The sequence below is a fragment of the Acinonyx jubatus genome, chromosome C2 (genome assembly GCF_027475565.1).
Source record: "Acinonyx jubatus isolate Ajub_Pintada_27869175 chromosome C2, VMU_Ajub_asm_v1.0, whole genome shotgun sequence".
NCBI lineage: Eukaryota > Metazoa > Chordata > Mammalia > Carnivora > Felidae > Acinonyx > Acinonyx jubatus.
Genome location: NC_069384.1, coordinates 54,923,628 through 54,939,691, shown reverse-complemented (window position 1 = coordinate 54,939,691; position 16,064 = coordinate 54,923,628). Strand labels below are relative to the sequence as shown.

The 16,064-nt window shown below is 40.0% G+C and overlaps 2 protein-coding genes across 4 annotated transcripts in view; both read left to right on the top strand.

The window, feature by feature from the left end:
• Positions 1–4,359, top strand: part of MORC1 (MORC family CW-type zinc finger 1) — a 162,926-nt gene extending 158,567 nt beyond the window's left edge. Inside the window, exons 26-27 of one of the 3 annotated variants that reach the window (XM_053220815.1) lie at positions 693–887; positions 3,592–4,359. In XM_053220815.1, coding sequence (XP_053076790.1) covers positions 693–887; positions 3,592–3,729 — 333 coding nt within the window. In that variant the 3' untranslated portion in view covers positions 3,730–4,359. Of the gene's footprint in view, positions 1–692; positions 1,102–3,591 lie in introns of those variants that run through there. The other 2 variants (XM_053220816.1, XM_053220814.1) reach the window with 2 other exon arrangements.
• Positions 4,360–7,053: 2,694 nt separating this feature from the next.
• Positions 7,054–16,064, top strand: part of GUCA1C (guanylate cyclase activator 1C) — a 33,590-nt gene continuing 24,579 nt past the window's right edge. Inside the window, exon 1 of the mRNA XM_015069180.3 lies at positions 7,054–7,608. Coding sequence (XP_014924666.2) covers positions 7,405–7,608 — 204 coding nt within the window. The 5' untranslated portion in view covers positions 7,054–7,404. The remainder of the gene's footprint in view (positions 7,609–16,064) is intronic.

Below are 16,064 nucleotides of genomic sequence, written 5' to 3'. Positions count from 1 at the left end.
CAATTAATGTCATTTTGAAATTGGAGCATTTGGCCTCTCCATTACCTTTTCTACCCCGTGAGTGTCTCAGTCACAGCATGAACCCTTGGAAAGCATCCAAGACTCTCGAATTAGCAAGGGTCATATGCGTAAGTATATGACCATATTCTGCTTCCAGATAAGGGACACGAAGAGAGTGACAGAACAGGAATTCCTCTTACTGTAGCTTCTGTGCTTTTCAGATGTTACAGACTTGAGTTATAAATAACACGACATCATCTGCCAGGAAAGCCCCGAGTAGCCAGCCATTCTGTCATTGCCTGTGAGCTACTGCTGCTGTGGAGAGAGGGTCATAGGCACCACCAACTGCCCCCTTTGTGCCTTGCACAATCTGGTATCACTGGGTTCGCCATTACTGGGTTCTTTTTCCATTCCCAAGCAAGGATCTCCAAGCTCACCTTGGTGTGCTTTTCTCATCCTTATAGTTACAGTTACTGGAGTATTACACATACTGTCTCTCTTCCTCTTCCGTCGGATTGCAGGTTCCTTAAGGGTATCACCATGTCTTAAATTTCGAGCACCTGTAGTGCACAGGTATAGAGTTGACACTTGGTACGTATGTGCAGAATTGGAATATGAAATCACTTGCTGATACGAGGAGGGAAAGTAATACTTTAAAAATATACTAAAACTGTTTTTGAAAACATTCCCAGATCCAGCATGTTTACATGGTCCAATATGAAAGAGAACTAAAGAGAAAAATACAGTCCATTATCTACGAAGCAAATACAAGAGGAGTGGTTAATGAAATATCTCTGGGACAATGTGAAGCAAAAAGAAAACTTACTGAAGACAAACTGAATAATCTTCGGGTAAAACTGGCAATATTGTTGCAGAAACTTCAGCTGGTAGGTAATGCAATTTTGAGTAGTAGGAATATACCTTGTGGAAAGAGCATTCAGCCAGCTTCCTCCTCTGACATTGTCATCCACTTATTGGCTTTGGACGAGTCATTTAACCCAGCCCTTACTCTCCGTGTAAGGATATTGAAATTGTACATAAATGCATTTTGAAAGTATATACGAGGTCTGCTATTTTTTCTCTTACAAAAATTAGAACCTTTGCTTGTGCTGTTGGTATAGTTTGGTTACCCCGTCTCCTCAATAGTATATTTCCATTAGGAATTTTTTTCTCATTTTATTAAACAACAAAATGTTATAATTCTCATCCCGGTACATAAATAAAAATAGACTCTTCTAATCTTTGAGGAGAGGTTAGAGAGTTCAGGGAACACTGTAGGGGTATGCTGTGCATCTTGTTTGGATATATGAACACATAATGAACAGGGCTGCTATGATGGGTTGAGCTAACGAGGAAAAGCCCATCTTATTTCTACAGCATATAGAAATGCTGGATAGAACACATAAAATAAAAAGTATGTAGCCGTGGTTGAAAAGTCTTTCTGCAGCTGCTAGAAATAAATTGAGAAATCAACAGAGAGTCTAAGAAGCATGTGGAATTTTGTATTCAGACACAGGTCCTGAGTCTGGGACAGGAGACAGGGCCCTCCTAGGCCACGTAAGGTGTGAGAGCCAGAGCTGAATGCCCCGAGAGAGCCCTGACTGAGGAGTGGAGGGTTACTTCGTCCAGGAAGGGGGTGGGGGAGAGACCAGGAAACTGGCACCCATCAGTATGGTATACGTGATGAGCCTGGGCTTTGAAGCCAGGCTGCCTGGGTTTCAGTCGGCTGTGAACATTTCAAGGTGAATCTGTTCCTCTTTCACAAAATATATGTCATTTGGGTTATTTGGGATTTCTCTTACATTAAATACAAAATGAAACTCAGAAAATCTTTTTTGCTTAAGTTGAGTATATAACCAAAAAAGATACCACCCTCCCTCTACCTTGGGTGGTCTAGGCAACAGCTGAAATATTTCCGTGTTAAAATAAAAAAGGACGCTGAATGCTCTTTCCACATATGGTAATTTTATCTGTGCTTCTATCCACGGTACTACCAAAGTCATTATTTGAGTTCATTTATTGCCGGAAGAGTGGGATTCGAGTGCAGCTCCTTTTGGTTCTTTTCGCTGCAAAAGGCGGCAGAAGTTTTTATGTGTGAAACGTCTGGTACGGAGCCCGCCACCATGGGACGGTTTCAGCGATGATTGTTGTTTTACTACAAAACACTAGAGACACCAAAGAAATTCTGTATAATAAAAGCGCGATACTACTACCAAAAAAAGTTCATAAAAATTATTGGTTTTCATAATAGCAAATCTATGTGTAGCTAGGGAAAAAAATGAAAGAATAATGATTAACTCTTCCTTCTATGCCAAACCCCTAGGCTACCGCGCAGCAGCCAGAGTAATTGTATGAATTTAATTGGCTCGATTCACAAAGTTTGGTAAGGAGGGGAAGGGCTTTAGCCTGCAGAGTGAGCATATGACATGCTTCATCTAGTATCATTGGAGAGGTACTCAAAGGGCTCCTGCCCAAATATATTTTACTCTCATCCCTGACTTGAAATTTCTATTTTCACGGCCTCTGAATGCCAGAGCCACCTCACTGGCACAGAGCGAAGACAAGAGAGAAGATAGATGGACATCCATCCAAAGTGGATGGACAGAGCAGGTACTTGAAGAGGCTGGGGACAGAACCAACATGAAGTCCTAGAAGGAAGTATGCTTTGCCAGGCAGAGAGCAAAGGATTAGATGGACTGAGGGCCATCAGTGTCAGAAGGGTGACACAGGGCATCCCTCAGGGCCAGTGAATATCTGAAAATCTAGGGGAACATGAAGATCATGTATGCTTGTCTGTAGGTACAGGACCCCAGTCACAAAGCTGGGCCTCAGTACTCTTCAGAGGCCTAAGGCAGAGGGAACGATGCACAAGCAGGTTAATAGAACCAGGTGAGGGATGGAGAAGCTGGGATGGTGGTGCCACACACTCACTGGGAACAGTCATAAAACTGGAAATGTCTCTGAAAGGTCCTTTCTAAGAATTCTCTTATCCAACCAGCTCAGCTGGAGAGCAGGTTGAACCCATGGGTGCTCTTGACGGAGGGAGATTTAAGTCAGTACAGAGGCAGCATTTGTCGGGCTGTTCATGGATTAAGCAGCCCAGGGAAGGAGAGTGTGAAATTACCCAGACAGAGAAGTGGGGGAAGAACAGAAAGGAGACCCATGAGGGCACAAGCCAGGGGCTGGGGGGAAGGATGGTGGAGGGGAAGAGGAGCGACAGAGAAGTCAGAATTCACCTACTCATCTGTTCAGATTCATGAACTTTTAAAACGGGAGATGAGATCCTATAACAGAGGAAGATAAGGTGGAAGCAGGGTGGCTTTAGGAATATGACAAGTAATTAAATAGAAGGAAAGCCGGTTGAACTTACCTCCACTAAAGAAGAAAAAAATGATTCAAGTTCCTAACCACTTGTGCGCATAAAATGAGATGAAATGCAAAAACATTTTAAGAGATTAAAAGCATTATTCCAGTGTGATGTGGGTTTCTTGCTACATGAATCGCAGGGAAGGCTGCTCAGAGGCCACCCAGATTACAAGCATAATCCCTGTAGCGTCTTCGCCTGCCATGATTGTTGATTCTCTTTTCCAGGGCGGTCCAGCAGGAGACCTGGAGCAGATTGACAGTTATTTAGAAGCTTTGCTTGAAGAAGATAATCCCCTTTTTCAGAACGCTTTGAATAAAGTGACTACAGATACAGGACACAGTCTCCCTTTAGAAAAACACTGAAAGTACTTCTCAAAATTAAATGTGAGAAAAGATATGCCCTTTTAAAAAATGCCAGTAAGAAAAAGGAAGATTCTTTTCAAACAGTATTTCCCTTTGTACTCATTATTGTATGGTTTGCCCTGTTTAACTGTAAGAAAATTGTGTGCTTTAGAAATGGAGACTGATTTACAATTTACATATTTGCAGCCCTGTTCCGTAACTCTTCCTGTTATTTCAGAAACTATTTCTAGAGTTCTCCCATTCCCATGTGAGCTAGTAAGAAAGATGGAAATGTCAGTTAGGCTAAATTTTGTTTTCACTTAAATGACTTTGTTTTTGTTTTGTTTTAAACATTTTGTTTCACTTAAATGACTATAAAAACTAGAAAAACAGTGGTTTTCAAAATCAGTATACAAAGGACTACAGTTAAACTTAAAACTTGTGTTGACCACATGCCCCGTCTCCACTACAGCCATTACTCAGTAATGCAGAAAATATAAATCCTCAGGAACTTTAATATATTGTTTATATGATAATTCTATTGTTGAGTTGGAGTAAAAGTGCAAATCTTCTAACTATAATGTGAGCATATATTATACATGTGTAAATTGTGTTTTTACATTTTCCTTGATAACTGATTATTTTTTTAAATTTAGATATGTCTACAACTTTGGACAAAAGCAATAAAACATTTAATATGTGTGGAATTGTGTAATTTTAATTTTATGTACATACACATCTTGCAAAATTCAGACCATGTGAGATGGAATATGGTGGAAGGTCTTCGCTCCATCCTTGTCTTTCTTTTTTTTTTTTAAGTTTATTTATATTTTTTGAGAGAGAGAGAGAAGAGGGAGAGAGTGTGAGTGGGAGAGGGGCAGAGAGAGAGAGAGAGAGGGAGAGAGAGAATCCCAAGCAGGCTCCTTGCTGTTCTCCCTGTTTGACATGGGCCTCAAACCCGTGAACTGCGAGATCATGACCTGACCCGAAATCAAGAGTCAGACTCTCAACTGACAGAGCCCCCCAGCCCTCTGGTTTTGTAGTCCTATTTAGAGAAGACATTCAAATGCTGAAAGTAGAAAGAAATTTTTCCTTGTTATAGTGGTTTTAGTCATTGTATTATTAAATATTTGATTTATCTAGAATTTATTTTGGTGAAAGGAGTAAGTTAAAAATCCAACTGTGTGTGTTTCCAGATAGATACAGTAGTGTCCTCAAACTGTTAATTGAAAAATCAGTCTCTTCCCCATTGATCTGCACTGCTACGTTTACTGCATGTCAAATTCCTATTTGTATTTGGGCCGAGTTCTGTAAAAAATGTCTATTATTTTTCATTGATTGTTCCATCTTTTCTCACATTGGACCCAAGTTGTTTTGGTAGGGATAGTCAATAATGTTATATTTGAGAATTTTCTTTTGTATCTTTGCATGTTTAATTCTTATCCAGACTTAGAATTAGCTTTTTTAGTCAATACCCACCCCTCCCCTCGAACTTTATTTGCATTTTGTTTGGCGTATGGTGGTATGATAGATTAAGGTAGAATTGCCTTTTTCAAATATCAAGTCTTTCTACCCCAAACCAAAATATGCCTTTTTGTATGTTCAAGTCTTTATTGGTACCCTGTATTAGCATTTAAAATTCTAGTTAAATTTATTGTAATTTAGATTTATTCTTTGACCTTTTATAAATGAAGACTTTTCCCCATTATCTTATAACTAGTTAATGTTTTATGTAGCAGGATTCCTGAGTTTGGGATATCAATATTGTATCCAATATAAGAATTCTTATACTATTTGTAATAGTTTTAAACGTTTTTTTCTGTATCAGCAAGTAATCACTATGCAGATTTTTTGAAAAGCATAATTTACATGAAGAAACACAGTTTCCAGATCTCAGGTCCTTGTATTCTTGATTTATCCAAAATTTTCCTTCCACAGGGGATTTTCTTGGCCCCTTGAAAACTTTCATACCTTCCTCTTGCATCATCAGTAGCCATTCTTTTTTTTTTTTTTAACTAAAAATTGGTGATTAATAACTTAATGGTGATAAGAAGTCACTGTCTCTGAGCATCCTGGCAAACCATTGGAGACTGCACAGGGACTTCCCCAGAGACTGGCTTTGGAAGATTGTAGCAGGACCCTCCTCCTATTTCCTACCAGGACCTAGTCCTATTATCTCATCTTCTTTCTTTTTACTCTGCCTAAGAAATCTCACCTACTCTAATGGTTTCAAGTAATACTTATAAGTGAAGGTGTTCCAAATTTCGATAACCTTACTGAACACATGTTATTTAACTGTAATTATGGGTTCAAATTTTTTTCTACTTAAAGTCTACCTTGGTATGTGTGAAACAAAATTAATCATATATACCCTAGCCACCCCCATTTCCTGTCAAGGCCCCAAAGGCTCCAGTTCTTGGGGAACCTGGGGTTTTGAATAGGTAATAAGTTAGGACTAAGGAATAGTAACTTAAGAGAGAAACCGGACTTAGGAACTGAGTCAAGATGAGAATTGGGGGAAAAATGGAGTGAGGTTAGGAGGGGATAACCATGCTTGGGACCAAATGACCCTAGGTGGAAAGAATGTAATTCTGTTACTCCTACGTATGGTTGGCAGCAAGATGGCTTGCTTGCCACATCACACAGGGCACTTCCTTTCCATTACTGGACCATGGATACGGTTCTTATGCTCATTTGCTCAGTTTTCAATTCCTGTGCAACTGGGGCTTGACTCAGACAAGATTAGCTTGGGAACTGGAGTGGGACAAAGTTAGCAGGCAGAGGGCCTGGGTAGAAGCGGATTTGAAAGACAGAAAATACAAAAACGGAAAAAAAAAGAAAAAGATGAGGTGCCTGGGTGGCTCAGTCTGTTGAGCATCTGACTCTTGATTTTGGCTCAGGTCATGATCTCACGGTCCATGAGATAGAGCCCTGCATGGGACTCTGTGCTGCCAGCGTGGAGCCTACTTGGGATTCTCTCTCTCCCTCTCTCTTTGCCCCTCCCTGGCTGTGTGAGCATGCCTGCATACATGCTGTCTCAAAGTAAAGAAGAGAAAAGCAATGCCAAGGACAGCTCAACATGTCCCTTTATCTGCAGACTGCCTATCACATCAACAACATTTTTACTGCTGATAATATGGTTATCTCTACCCATTTCCCTCTTCTCTACAGAGACTTCCTTTAAATTTAGCAATTCTCAATGTATAATTTTTCCACGGTTTTAATAGTTTTTACATCTAAATTTATTTTCACAATATTTAGGTATGAAAAAGCAAATATCCTTGTTACTGTTTTACAGATGGGAACAGTGAGACTATAGAAACTAAGTAATGTTTCAGTCCCAGGCTTCCTGAATGCAACTCAGAGTTCCTTCCATTAGATCCCCCTCGTCAATGTAGGCATAATTGATGGCTAACAATATGGCAAGGACAGTGCCTCTGCCCTTCACAGAAAACTGTATCTCTGAATGGCAGCACAATCCCATCAGTTAGCGATAAATGACCTAGTCTTAAAACTGTACAGATGAGTTAATCTCACTGGCTTTCTATTCTTATTTAGCCTATAGCTGTAAGAGGGTTAGACTAGCTTTCTAAAGGCATATGTTAGCCTCCAGTTCTAGTGAAGAAGTGAGGAACTAAATTGGGAGAGACCATACGTGAAAACAACCTGAGAAAAAGCTGCAGGCTGTGAATCACGATGGGAAATAATGAATCCATAGCTGGTGGTCAGAAAGCAGTTCCTGATAAAGAGACCTATGTGTGGTACAAAAAATTTATGAGGGAATATCCATCCGGCCTGCAAACACTGCATGAATTCAAGACACTCTTGGGTCTGCAAGGTCTGAATCAAAAAGCCAGTCAACATGTTGATCAAGTCTATAATACCTTTGACATGAACAAGGTAAGTCCTTTACTTTTTATTTGGCAATGGTTCTGCATTTTCCCCTCTGTAAAAATATGAAATAGCCTGAGGTAAAACGTGTGCATCTCACTGAACAGGGAGGTCTTCAGAGAACCCACAGCTTGTAGGTAAGTGAGTCATTAAACACATTTAGCACTGACGGCATGAAAGTAATTGGGAACTAGCCTCTCCACCCTTGGAAATGTTCTGCATGTAGCGAGTTATTTTAAAACCAAATTAAATCTCGGCGTGGAATTCTAATGCTATCGTTTAAACAAATCTAATAAGTGCAGATTGATTTACAAAGACTGTTTTCAAAGTATTTAATGCGTTGGTGACATTTTACAGAAAAGCAAATTACAGGAATCTGCTTTAAAAAATGTGATTGCATCTAGATTGGCAGGTAAAATCAATACAAATTTGCCAACATGTTGTTTGTACTCAGAAGTTGGAATGCTGGAATAGTTTTTCATATCTGACCAATTTAGTTGGAGGAAAAACAAAACAATTTACAGTTTTAAATTCAGATAAATTTTAGTTTCTAAAGATTGTCACTGAACTATTGTCTTGAATTTACTCACTCCTAAGGAGTTGCAGCATATTTAATTTTCAAGTCCTGAAAAAATACAAAGATGAGGAGAAAAAAAATGGGGAACAGAAAAAAATAAGACAAAAAAGTAACAATCTGACCAACCAGGCCAGAATTCTTCCTGCCTACTTTTCCTTGTGCATTTCAGTTGTTTTTTACCTGTATATTTCCAAATGGGCTGATGCCATCTAGAATAAAAGGGAAAGGGGAAATACCACTCACTGAAAAATAGATGACTTTAGAAGGCTGTGTGTGAGAATAGATGAGGCAGAAGTGGTAATTAAAACAATTGACTGTCCTTTGGGATGTATGGAATCTAGAACAGCCCTTTGAGCCCTTTTCCAAATAAAAACAAACAAACCAAAACAATAGATAACTTAAAAGGAGGTACCAGCCAAGAACTAGGGAAAACTGAACGTGTGCAAAATTAACAGCTATTTTAATTCTTGTAATAATGTTGGGAGCAGATTTCTTTCAGGACATTGTCTTTTAGGACATCTTCTTTGTCATCAAGTGTGAGTGAAACACTGCCTGCTTAGTATGATGGTGTTTTCCTCCTCATAAATTTGACTTAGTGTGGATGCAAACTGTTCTGCCCCCAAGGAGTTTACAAATCAGTGGGAAAATGAGGCAGATTCTGCTTTTGTTCTTGACGTTGAAACATGTTCTAGATATGCTATAAGCTGAATTTTTGTGCTCCCCCAACCTTAAAACCGCTTATTACTTTAACAGCAAATATGGGATTATTTGGAAATAGAAAATTGCAATTTTGGATAAGCAGGCTATGGCAAAGCCATAGGCAAGTATGCAGAGCAAAGGAGAGGAACGCTCTAGTACAGAGCAAAGGGTGAAATCAGGAAGGCTTTTATAAACAAAAAGTCGGTTGGAGTAAACTGGAAGTTTGAGGTATAGTGGCTTTTTATTGTCTCAGTTGTTTGTGACAATATCTCATTGGCTGGGTTGTTGCCAGGGTCAAGGGGTGGGGCCCTTTTTCCTCCTGCTGGGGTGGTAAAGAAGTAGAATCAGCAAGCAAGCAAGACGCAGTCTCTTCCTGTTGGGTCAGCAATTGACAAAGAGTGGTAGGGTGTGTGAGCTCCCCCTGCTAGCTTCCCGACTCCATTCTAAATGAGGTTTCCTTTTTTATCTGTCACAAACTTAGATTATGGTGAAATCTAAACCACTCCCCACCCACATTATAGTATTTGGAGGTGGGGTCTTTGGGAGGTAATTAGGTCATGAGGGCAGAGCCTTCATGATTGGGATTAGTGGGATTACAAAGAGACAGACCCCAGAGAGTTTCCTCCTTCCTGTGAGGACACAGTCAGAAGGCTGATTGTCGATGAACCAGTAGGTGGGCTCTCACCAGACACAGAATCTGCTTGAGACTTGATCTTGAATTCCCTCACTTAAAGAACTGTGAGAAATAAATTTCTGAGTGTTTGAAGCCACCCAGTCTATGGTATTTTTGTTATAAGAGCCTGAAGTGACCAGGACAGGGCAAAGTGTGCATGTTGGCATGTTGTCTCTCTGTCTCTGTCTACGTATGAATCTCGCAGCCTTCGCTGCCTTTCTCTCTGCCGTTGTATGTTTCGCTCTTTGTGTGGCTGCTGCTGTCCCACTGTGCCTGCTGCCTGCTGTAAGCAACCCATTTCACAGTGGAAGTCTTTTACTCTAGATTGCAGCTTCTCAGACTCTGACAGAACTCCCGAGAGGTTAGAAGATGAGCTATTAGCAGGGTTTTTTTTTTTTAGTTATTCTTCAAAGTAACTGGTGACCTATCCCATGCCAGAGATTTTGTTGTTAACCCAGTGTTTGTGGAAGCACTGCATGTCAGCGGTTCACATGCAAGAACAGGAACATGTGACAAGGAGCACTGGGCAGAAACCAGAGTGTTGTCAAAACGAAGCCTGCTGCCGAGGCAGCTGGGGCAGACAGTGTTCAGATAAGCAATCTGGGCGTGTGTGCCATTGGAGTGTCCTCTCGGGGCCAGTCGTGGGACGGCCAAGCCCATCTCAGGAGCTTCATTTAAATGACTTGGAAGGTCTGCTGGTATTCATGATTTATCATCGAGATTTTATGTTTGCTTAGGAAGCAAACAAATCTAGGCAGTGATGACTAATGCCACACAAGGTGTGGGGATCTTGATATAAAATCAGGTTGCAAAATGAGAAGAGTAAGGATGGTTCTTTATCAAGTGACAGTAAGAAATGATATGCAATTAATGCACAGGAAAACAAAAAAGCCATATATTTAATTAGATCAATAAAACTATCAGCTGCCCAGCACCGTGGAGGATTTGCTCTTTCTTGAAGCTCTGCTGCAATGTTAGCTATTCTGGATGGAAATCATTCCAGAGTGCATTTCATACTTTCCTGCCTCCTCAAAGTACCGGTAAAACCTTTTTTGATATCAGAGTCATTGTTATGAACATTGGTTGTTACGTTTTTGGAATACCACGAAGCAGCCATGCCTATTGAAGTTGCTGGGGCTAAGTTTCCTGTTGTTACAAATCCTGAAAATAATGTGCTTTCGTCATTTTTGCTTTTTATTGTTTTTCTCTTTCCCTGCTGTCAAACACACCTTTCCCAGCTTTCTGATTGTTCTAATAATAATGAGCTTCCAATCTTTTTACTCTGCCATTTCTCACCTGGCTTTGGCTTGTACTCAAGTTCACTAAACATACTGGAATAGTGCTTAAAGTGGAAATAGATCCTAAAGTTTAGACTGTAAAGTTTATAACAATTCCTTTGGCTAATCACACACCCTTGTAAGCATCTCCTTGTCGCTCGGTAACAATAGTGTTTGAGATGTGTCTGACACTGTTTTAGGCACAGTACATAGACTAACGCATTCAACATCACAGAATTAATAGAACCTGCTTTAAGGTAGCGGCCATAAATTTGGCACCTCAGACCTTCCCAGAAGGTAACTGACCAGGGCCCCAGTGCACAGCTTTGAAATCCTTCACCGCATGCACAGAGTCCGTGCTTGGGTTTAGGTTATCACCAATGTTGGAGTGCAGCAGGAATAATAAAGCCAACCCATTCTTAAGATGCAGGATTCCTTTGTCAGCAGGCTTTGACTAAAGGATTCCCTGGTGGCTTTGTCAAGCTGTAGGTTTCAAGAGTGCCTAGGACACTTCTGTCCAAACTTCTTTTACACTCTTCTTTAGCTGGGTCGGATTAGCTCACTCAGCCTTTCCTGACATCTTTCCTGCTTACTTCCACACACCATTTCTCCAAATAAAATCTTTAAATTGGGATTAATAGGTCTAATATCCAATGAATAAGAGTCACAGAAAAAGAGCTCAGAGAGAATGTAGGGTTATAACAAAACAAACCAGAAAAATTTTCCAGACCTATTAGACACATGTTTCACAAGGGCCCAGTACAATAAATAGAGATTGACTGACAGCATTTGCATAGATTTTTTTGTTTTGTTTTTTTTTAAGAGAGAAAATGCATGGGGGAGAGGTGCAAAGCAAAAGAGACAGAATCTCAAGCAGGCTTCACGTGGAGCCTGATGCAGGGCTTGATCCCACAACCTGGGGATCATGACCTAAGCCAAAATCAAGAGGGGTATCTCAACCAACTGAGCCACTCAGGCACCCTGAGAAAAAATATTAAAAAAAAAATTTATGTTTAGTACAGACAGACAGAGTGTAAGTCGGGGAGGGGCAGAGAGAAAGGGAGACACAGAATCTGAAGCAGGCTCCAGTCTGCCAGCACAGAGCCCGACAGGGGTCTCAAACGTGTGAACCATGAGATCATGACCTGAGCCAAAGTCGGACACTTAACCAACTGAGCCACCTAGGTGCCCTCTGAGAAAATTTTTAAACAGGGATAAAGAGACGATCCTAAAATCTAAAAAAAAAAAAAAAGAAAGTCAAAATAACATTGAACTTCCTAACACCTACACTAAAGACTTAAGAGTAAATGGAGAAACGCCTCCAAAATTCTGAGGGTGAAAAAAAAAGCCAAATCAAATGTAAGGAGAGAATAAAAACAGGCAGTGACTAAAAAAATTCCTTCACATTTATTTTTTCTAAGAAAGCTACTGGAGCAGGTACTTCAGCAAAAAAGAGGGAGTGTGTCAACAAAGAGAGAGAGAGTGAATCCAACATAGGAAAACAGATATGGACAGTCTTGGGTCATGGAGATGAAAACTCCAAATCAACAGCTATACAGAAACCTCAGTGTACTGCTAATTCAGATTGTAAAGGGAGAAGGGGGACTCTGGGAGAAAGACCTGAAAAAATGACACCGATAGATTATCTATTGTGCTTGAGGATTTCAAAAACAATATAAATTTACTAATTTATATTTAACCAATCTGATGGTCCCTTTAAAAAAATTAACAAGGTGAAATACAAAGAAAATTATTGAAATTTAAATGAAATAACTTTAATTTTTTTTATTATGGAAACTTCACACATATACAAAAGCAGAGAGAATAATCTAGTGATACTCTCATAGACCAATCATCCATCTTCAACCATTATTAAAATTTAGTCACTTTCGTCTCATCTGTCCTCCTACATTTTTATTTTTTACTTTTTTAAATTTAGACTTTCTGGAAAAAGTTTTTCATTCCAGTTAACAGACAGTGTTATTATACTAGTTTCAGGTGTACAATATAGTGATTCAACAGTTTCATACACCATCCGGTGCTCATCACAACAAGTGCACTCCTTAGTCCCCATCACCTGTTTCATCCATCCCCCTACTCACTCCCCTCTGGTAACTATCAGTTTGTTCTCTATAGTTAAGAGTTTGTCTTTTGGTTTCTCTTTTTTTTCCTTTGTTTGTTTTGTTTCTTAAATTCCACATATAAGTGAAATCATATGGTATTTGTCTTTGACTGACTTATTTCACTTAGCATTGTTCTCTAGCTTCATCCATGTTGTTGCAACGGACAAGATTTCATTTTTTTTTGTGACTGAATAATGTTCCACTGTGTATGTGAATTTGTATATGTATATATACACACATACCACATCTTTATCCATTCATCAATCAGTGGACACTTGGGTTGCTTCCATATCTTAGCTATTATAAATAATGCTACCATAAACATAGGGGTGCATGTACCCTTTAAGCATACCTTTTTATTGTTTCTTGATTTGAGTTTGGATCCACACAAGGTCCATACATGGAAATTGGTGGTTATGACTCTTAAATCTGTTTTTTTCTATAGTAGATCCCTAGTCACCTCCTTCCTCCCAACCCCCCCTCCCCATTTATGCCATTGATTTGTTGGGGAAGGTGAGTTATTAGTTCTGTAGAATATTCTGCATTCTGGATTTAGTTGATTGGTTTCTTATCTTCAAATTACCAGTAAATTGGTATTTAGCTGTGGAAGCTTAAATAGATTCAGATTGATTTGCTTGGCAAAAATACTTCATAAGCACATAATTATTGGTTGTCTCACTTTTCATGGATTGTCCATTAGGTTCAGGAGGTGTCAGCCTGACAATGATGAGGTAATTATTAACTCCATATAAAATACTGAAGTCAGTAATTTTGGTGCATCAATGGGTTATACGGGGAACAAAATTTACTAGTCATTAAAATTAAACTCTCAACTTTTAGATTAACCCACAGTTGTGAGAGTATGGACGAAGAACTATGGTTGCTCAGAAATGTTTAACGACTAGTTCTTCCATGGGAGAAAAGCCCTGGTAACATGTTGATTTCCATGGTGTAAATACTCCCACCATGGTCAATTTCGAGCTACCAACCATTTAATAGTTGGCCTGCAAAATTCCTGAAAATTTGACAATCTGCTCACACCAGCAGATCCAGTAGGTTCCAGCACACTACGTGGATATATATGAGGGTCATAGAACTAAATGCCTGTCATTTGCTATAACGGGAAATAAATAGGTAATGTCTAGAATTGATAAATCTCAGCATAAGTAGAATAAGCATCATTACAAGCATGTAAACAAAGGCTAGGAAAAATAACCGGAAAGTCCAAAGTTTTCAATTATAGTTTAGTTTCGTTTTAGTTTAGTTTAATTTTGAGTTTAATGTCAATTATGGATTAGTAATAAAAACTGATTAAAAAGCCTAATGATAAAAAAGCAGATTTAAAAAAAGAAAACACAAAAGGTGTTAGCACGTCTTTGTAGGTGAGGTGAGTGAAAGAAACTATACTTCTCAAAATTAAGGTCTATGTCTGCACAAGGGACAACATAGATTCCTTCCTTTCTACAACTATGAATTGTCCATTCCATTATGGAAACCCTATGGACTCCAAAGATGAGGGTCCAGCCTGGCCCAAACATGGTAGTGAGTAGCCTTGTCTAAAACAAAGTCTCCATGAAAAAGTACAACACGGTGTAAGCGTGTGGTTCTTGTGGTCTGTGTTAAACCCACACAGGGTGGATGGCGGAACTTGAAGGTAGGTGGGGGCTCCAAGCACTGGCTGTGCTGCCGCCACTTTAATAGTTTCCTTACCATTTGTGCTCTTGATTTGCTGGGGAAAGTGCAACACTGCTGAGGCAGAAGCTGATTGCGAGGCTGGTCATTAGAGCTGGGTCTGGGGCAGACCCATTTTCACAGAACCACAGTGAAGATGTTGATGTCACCAGCTACTGGGTCCTAAAAGGCAGTGAATGTGGACAGGGGCCGCACTATTCTCACCTTAGCATCGTGTCCTTCACCTGGAGATTGATGCAAAATGCCCAGTTCCCTGGAAACAGCTTCCTGTTGGAGGCATGAACCTGCACTCTGGTCTCCATGCACACAGACAAAACCGAACGAGTGCTCAATTCCAGGCAGAGCCTGGCAAGGAAAGAAGCCACCCAGCACTGCTCTTCTGCCTTTGCGCTTCAGCCACACTGCTTTCTTCACACTAGATGTGCAGTTTGCTCTTCCCCTGTCCTTTCTCTTTTTAAGTACAAGTGCTGCATGAATTCATCTCATGAAAACACACTGCAGAAACACGAAGAATAAAAACGAATGAATCATCCCCTTCAAATCCTGCATGCGTCCCCAGACCAGCCACCTACCTTAGTGGCATAAAGCAGATGTTACAAATATTTACTGAGTGATTAAATAAAATAACAGAAGGGACAACTTGAGTATCCTCACTTTTATATATGCCCTTTTTTCCCTTTCCATTCCTCCCTCCTTCCCTCCTTTTTCCCCCATATTTATACCAAGGATGGCCACTGTGTCTTCCACAGTGTAACTTAATTCCCAGTTAGATTAATTATCTCAAGGGAAATTTTAAATTTATTTTTTATCCGTATAACTGTTAAGAATTTCAGCTCACACACTCAAGCATTCAAGAAATGTAACTTTAGTTTTCCATGATGAAGTTAATTTATATTTTGCATCCCCATTTTACCAAGGAGTGTTCTCTCTCTACTTTCTGGGGTTGCATGTAAAGCCCATGGGTGCATCTAAATCTCCAGGTATTAATACAGGGCAGAGGAGCAGCTAAACACATTGGTATTTGCTGAGACCACATCTCTCATCATCTCCTGCCCGCCTCGCGAGGCTGCTGTCTGCATGGCGGGGCCTCCTCGGTCAGGTTCTCTCAGGTTCCTTGTACTCCTAGGCATGGAAGCCTCTTAGACTGTATGAACAGATGCTCCTTGCAACCTTTCCTCCCAAGCCCAGTGAGTGAACCATGGGTGCTTCTGTTCTTACATCTGTCACCCAGACCTGCAGCCATTCTTGGCCCTCATAGAGCCTCTTTAGTTTGGGTAGACTTAGGAGAAACTAGAGAAACTGGCTCTAATTATGTATTCTTCCAAATCTTTTGTTTATGGCATAAATTTTATGCTCTGAATCCTAAACAGCTTAAATTATTGAAACTCAAGGGCAAGAATGAACTCTGGATTTCTGCTTTTATG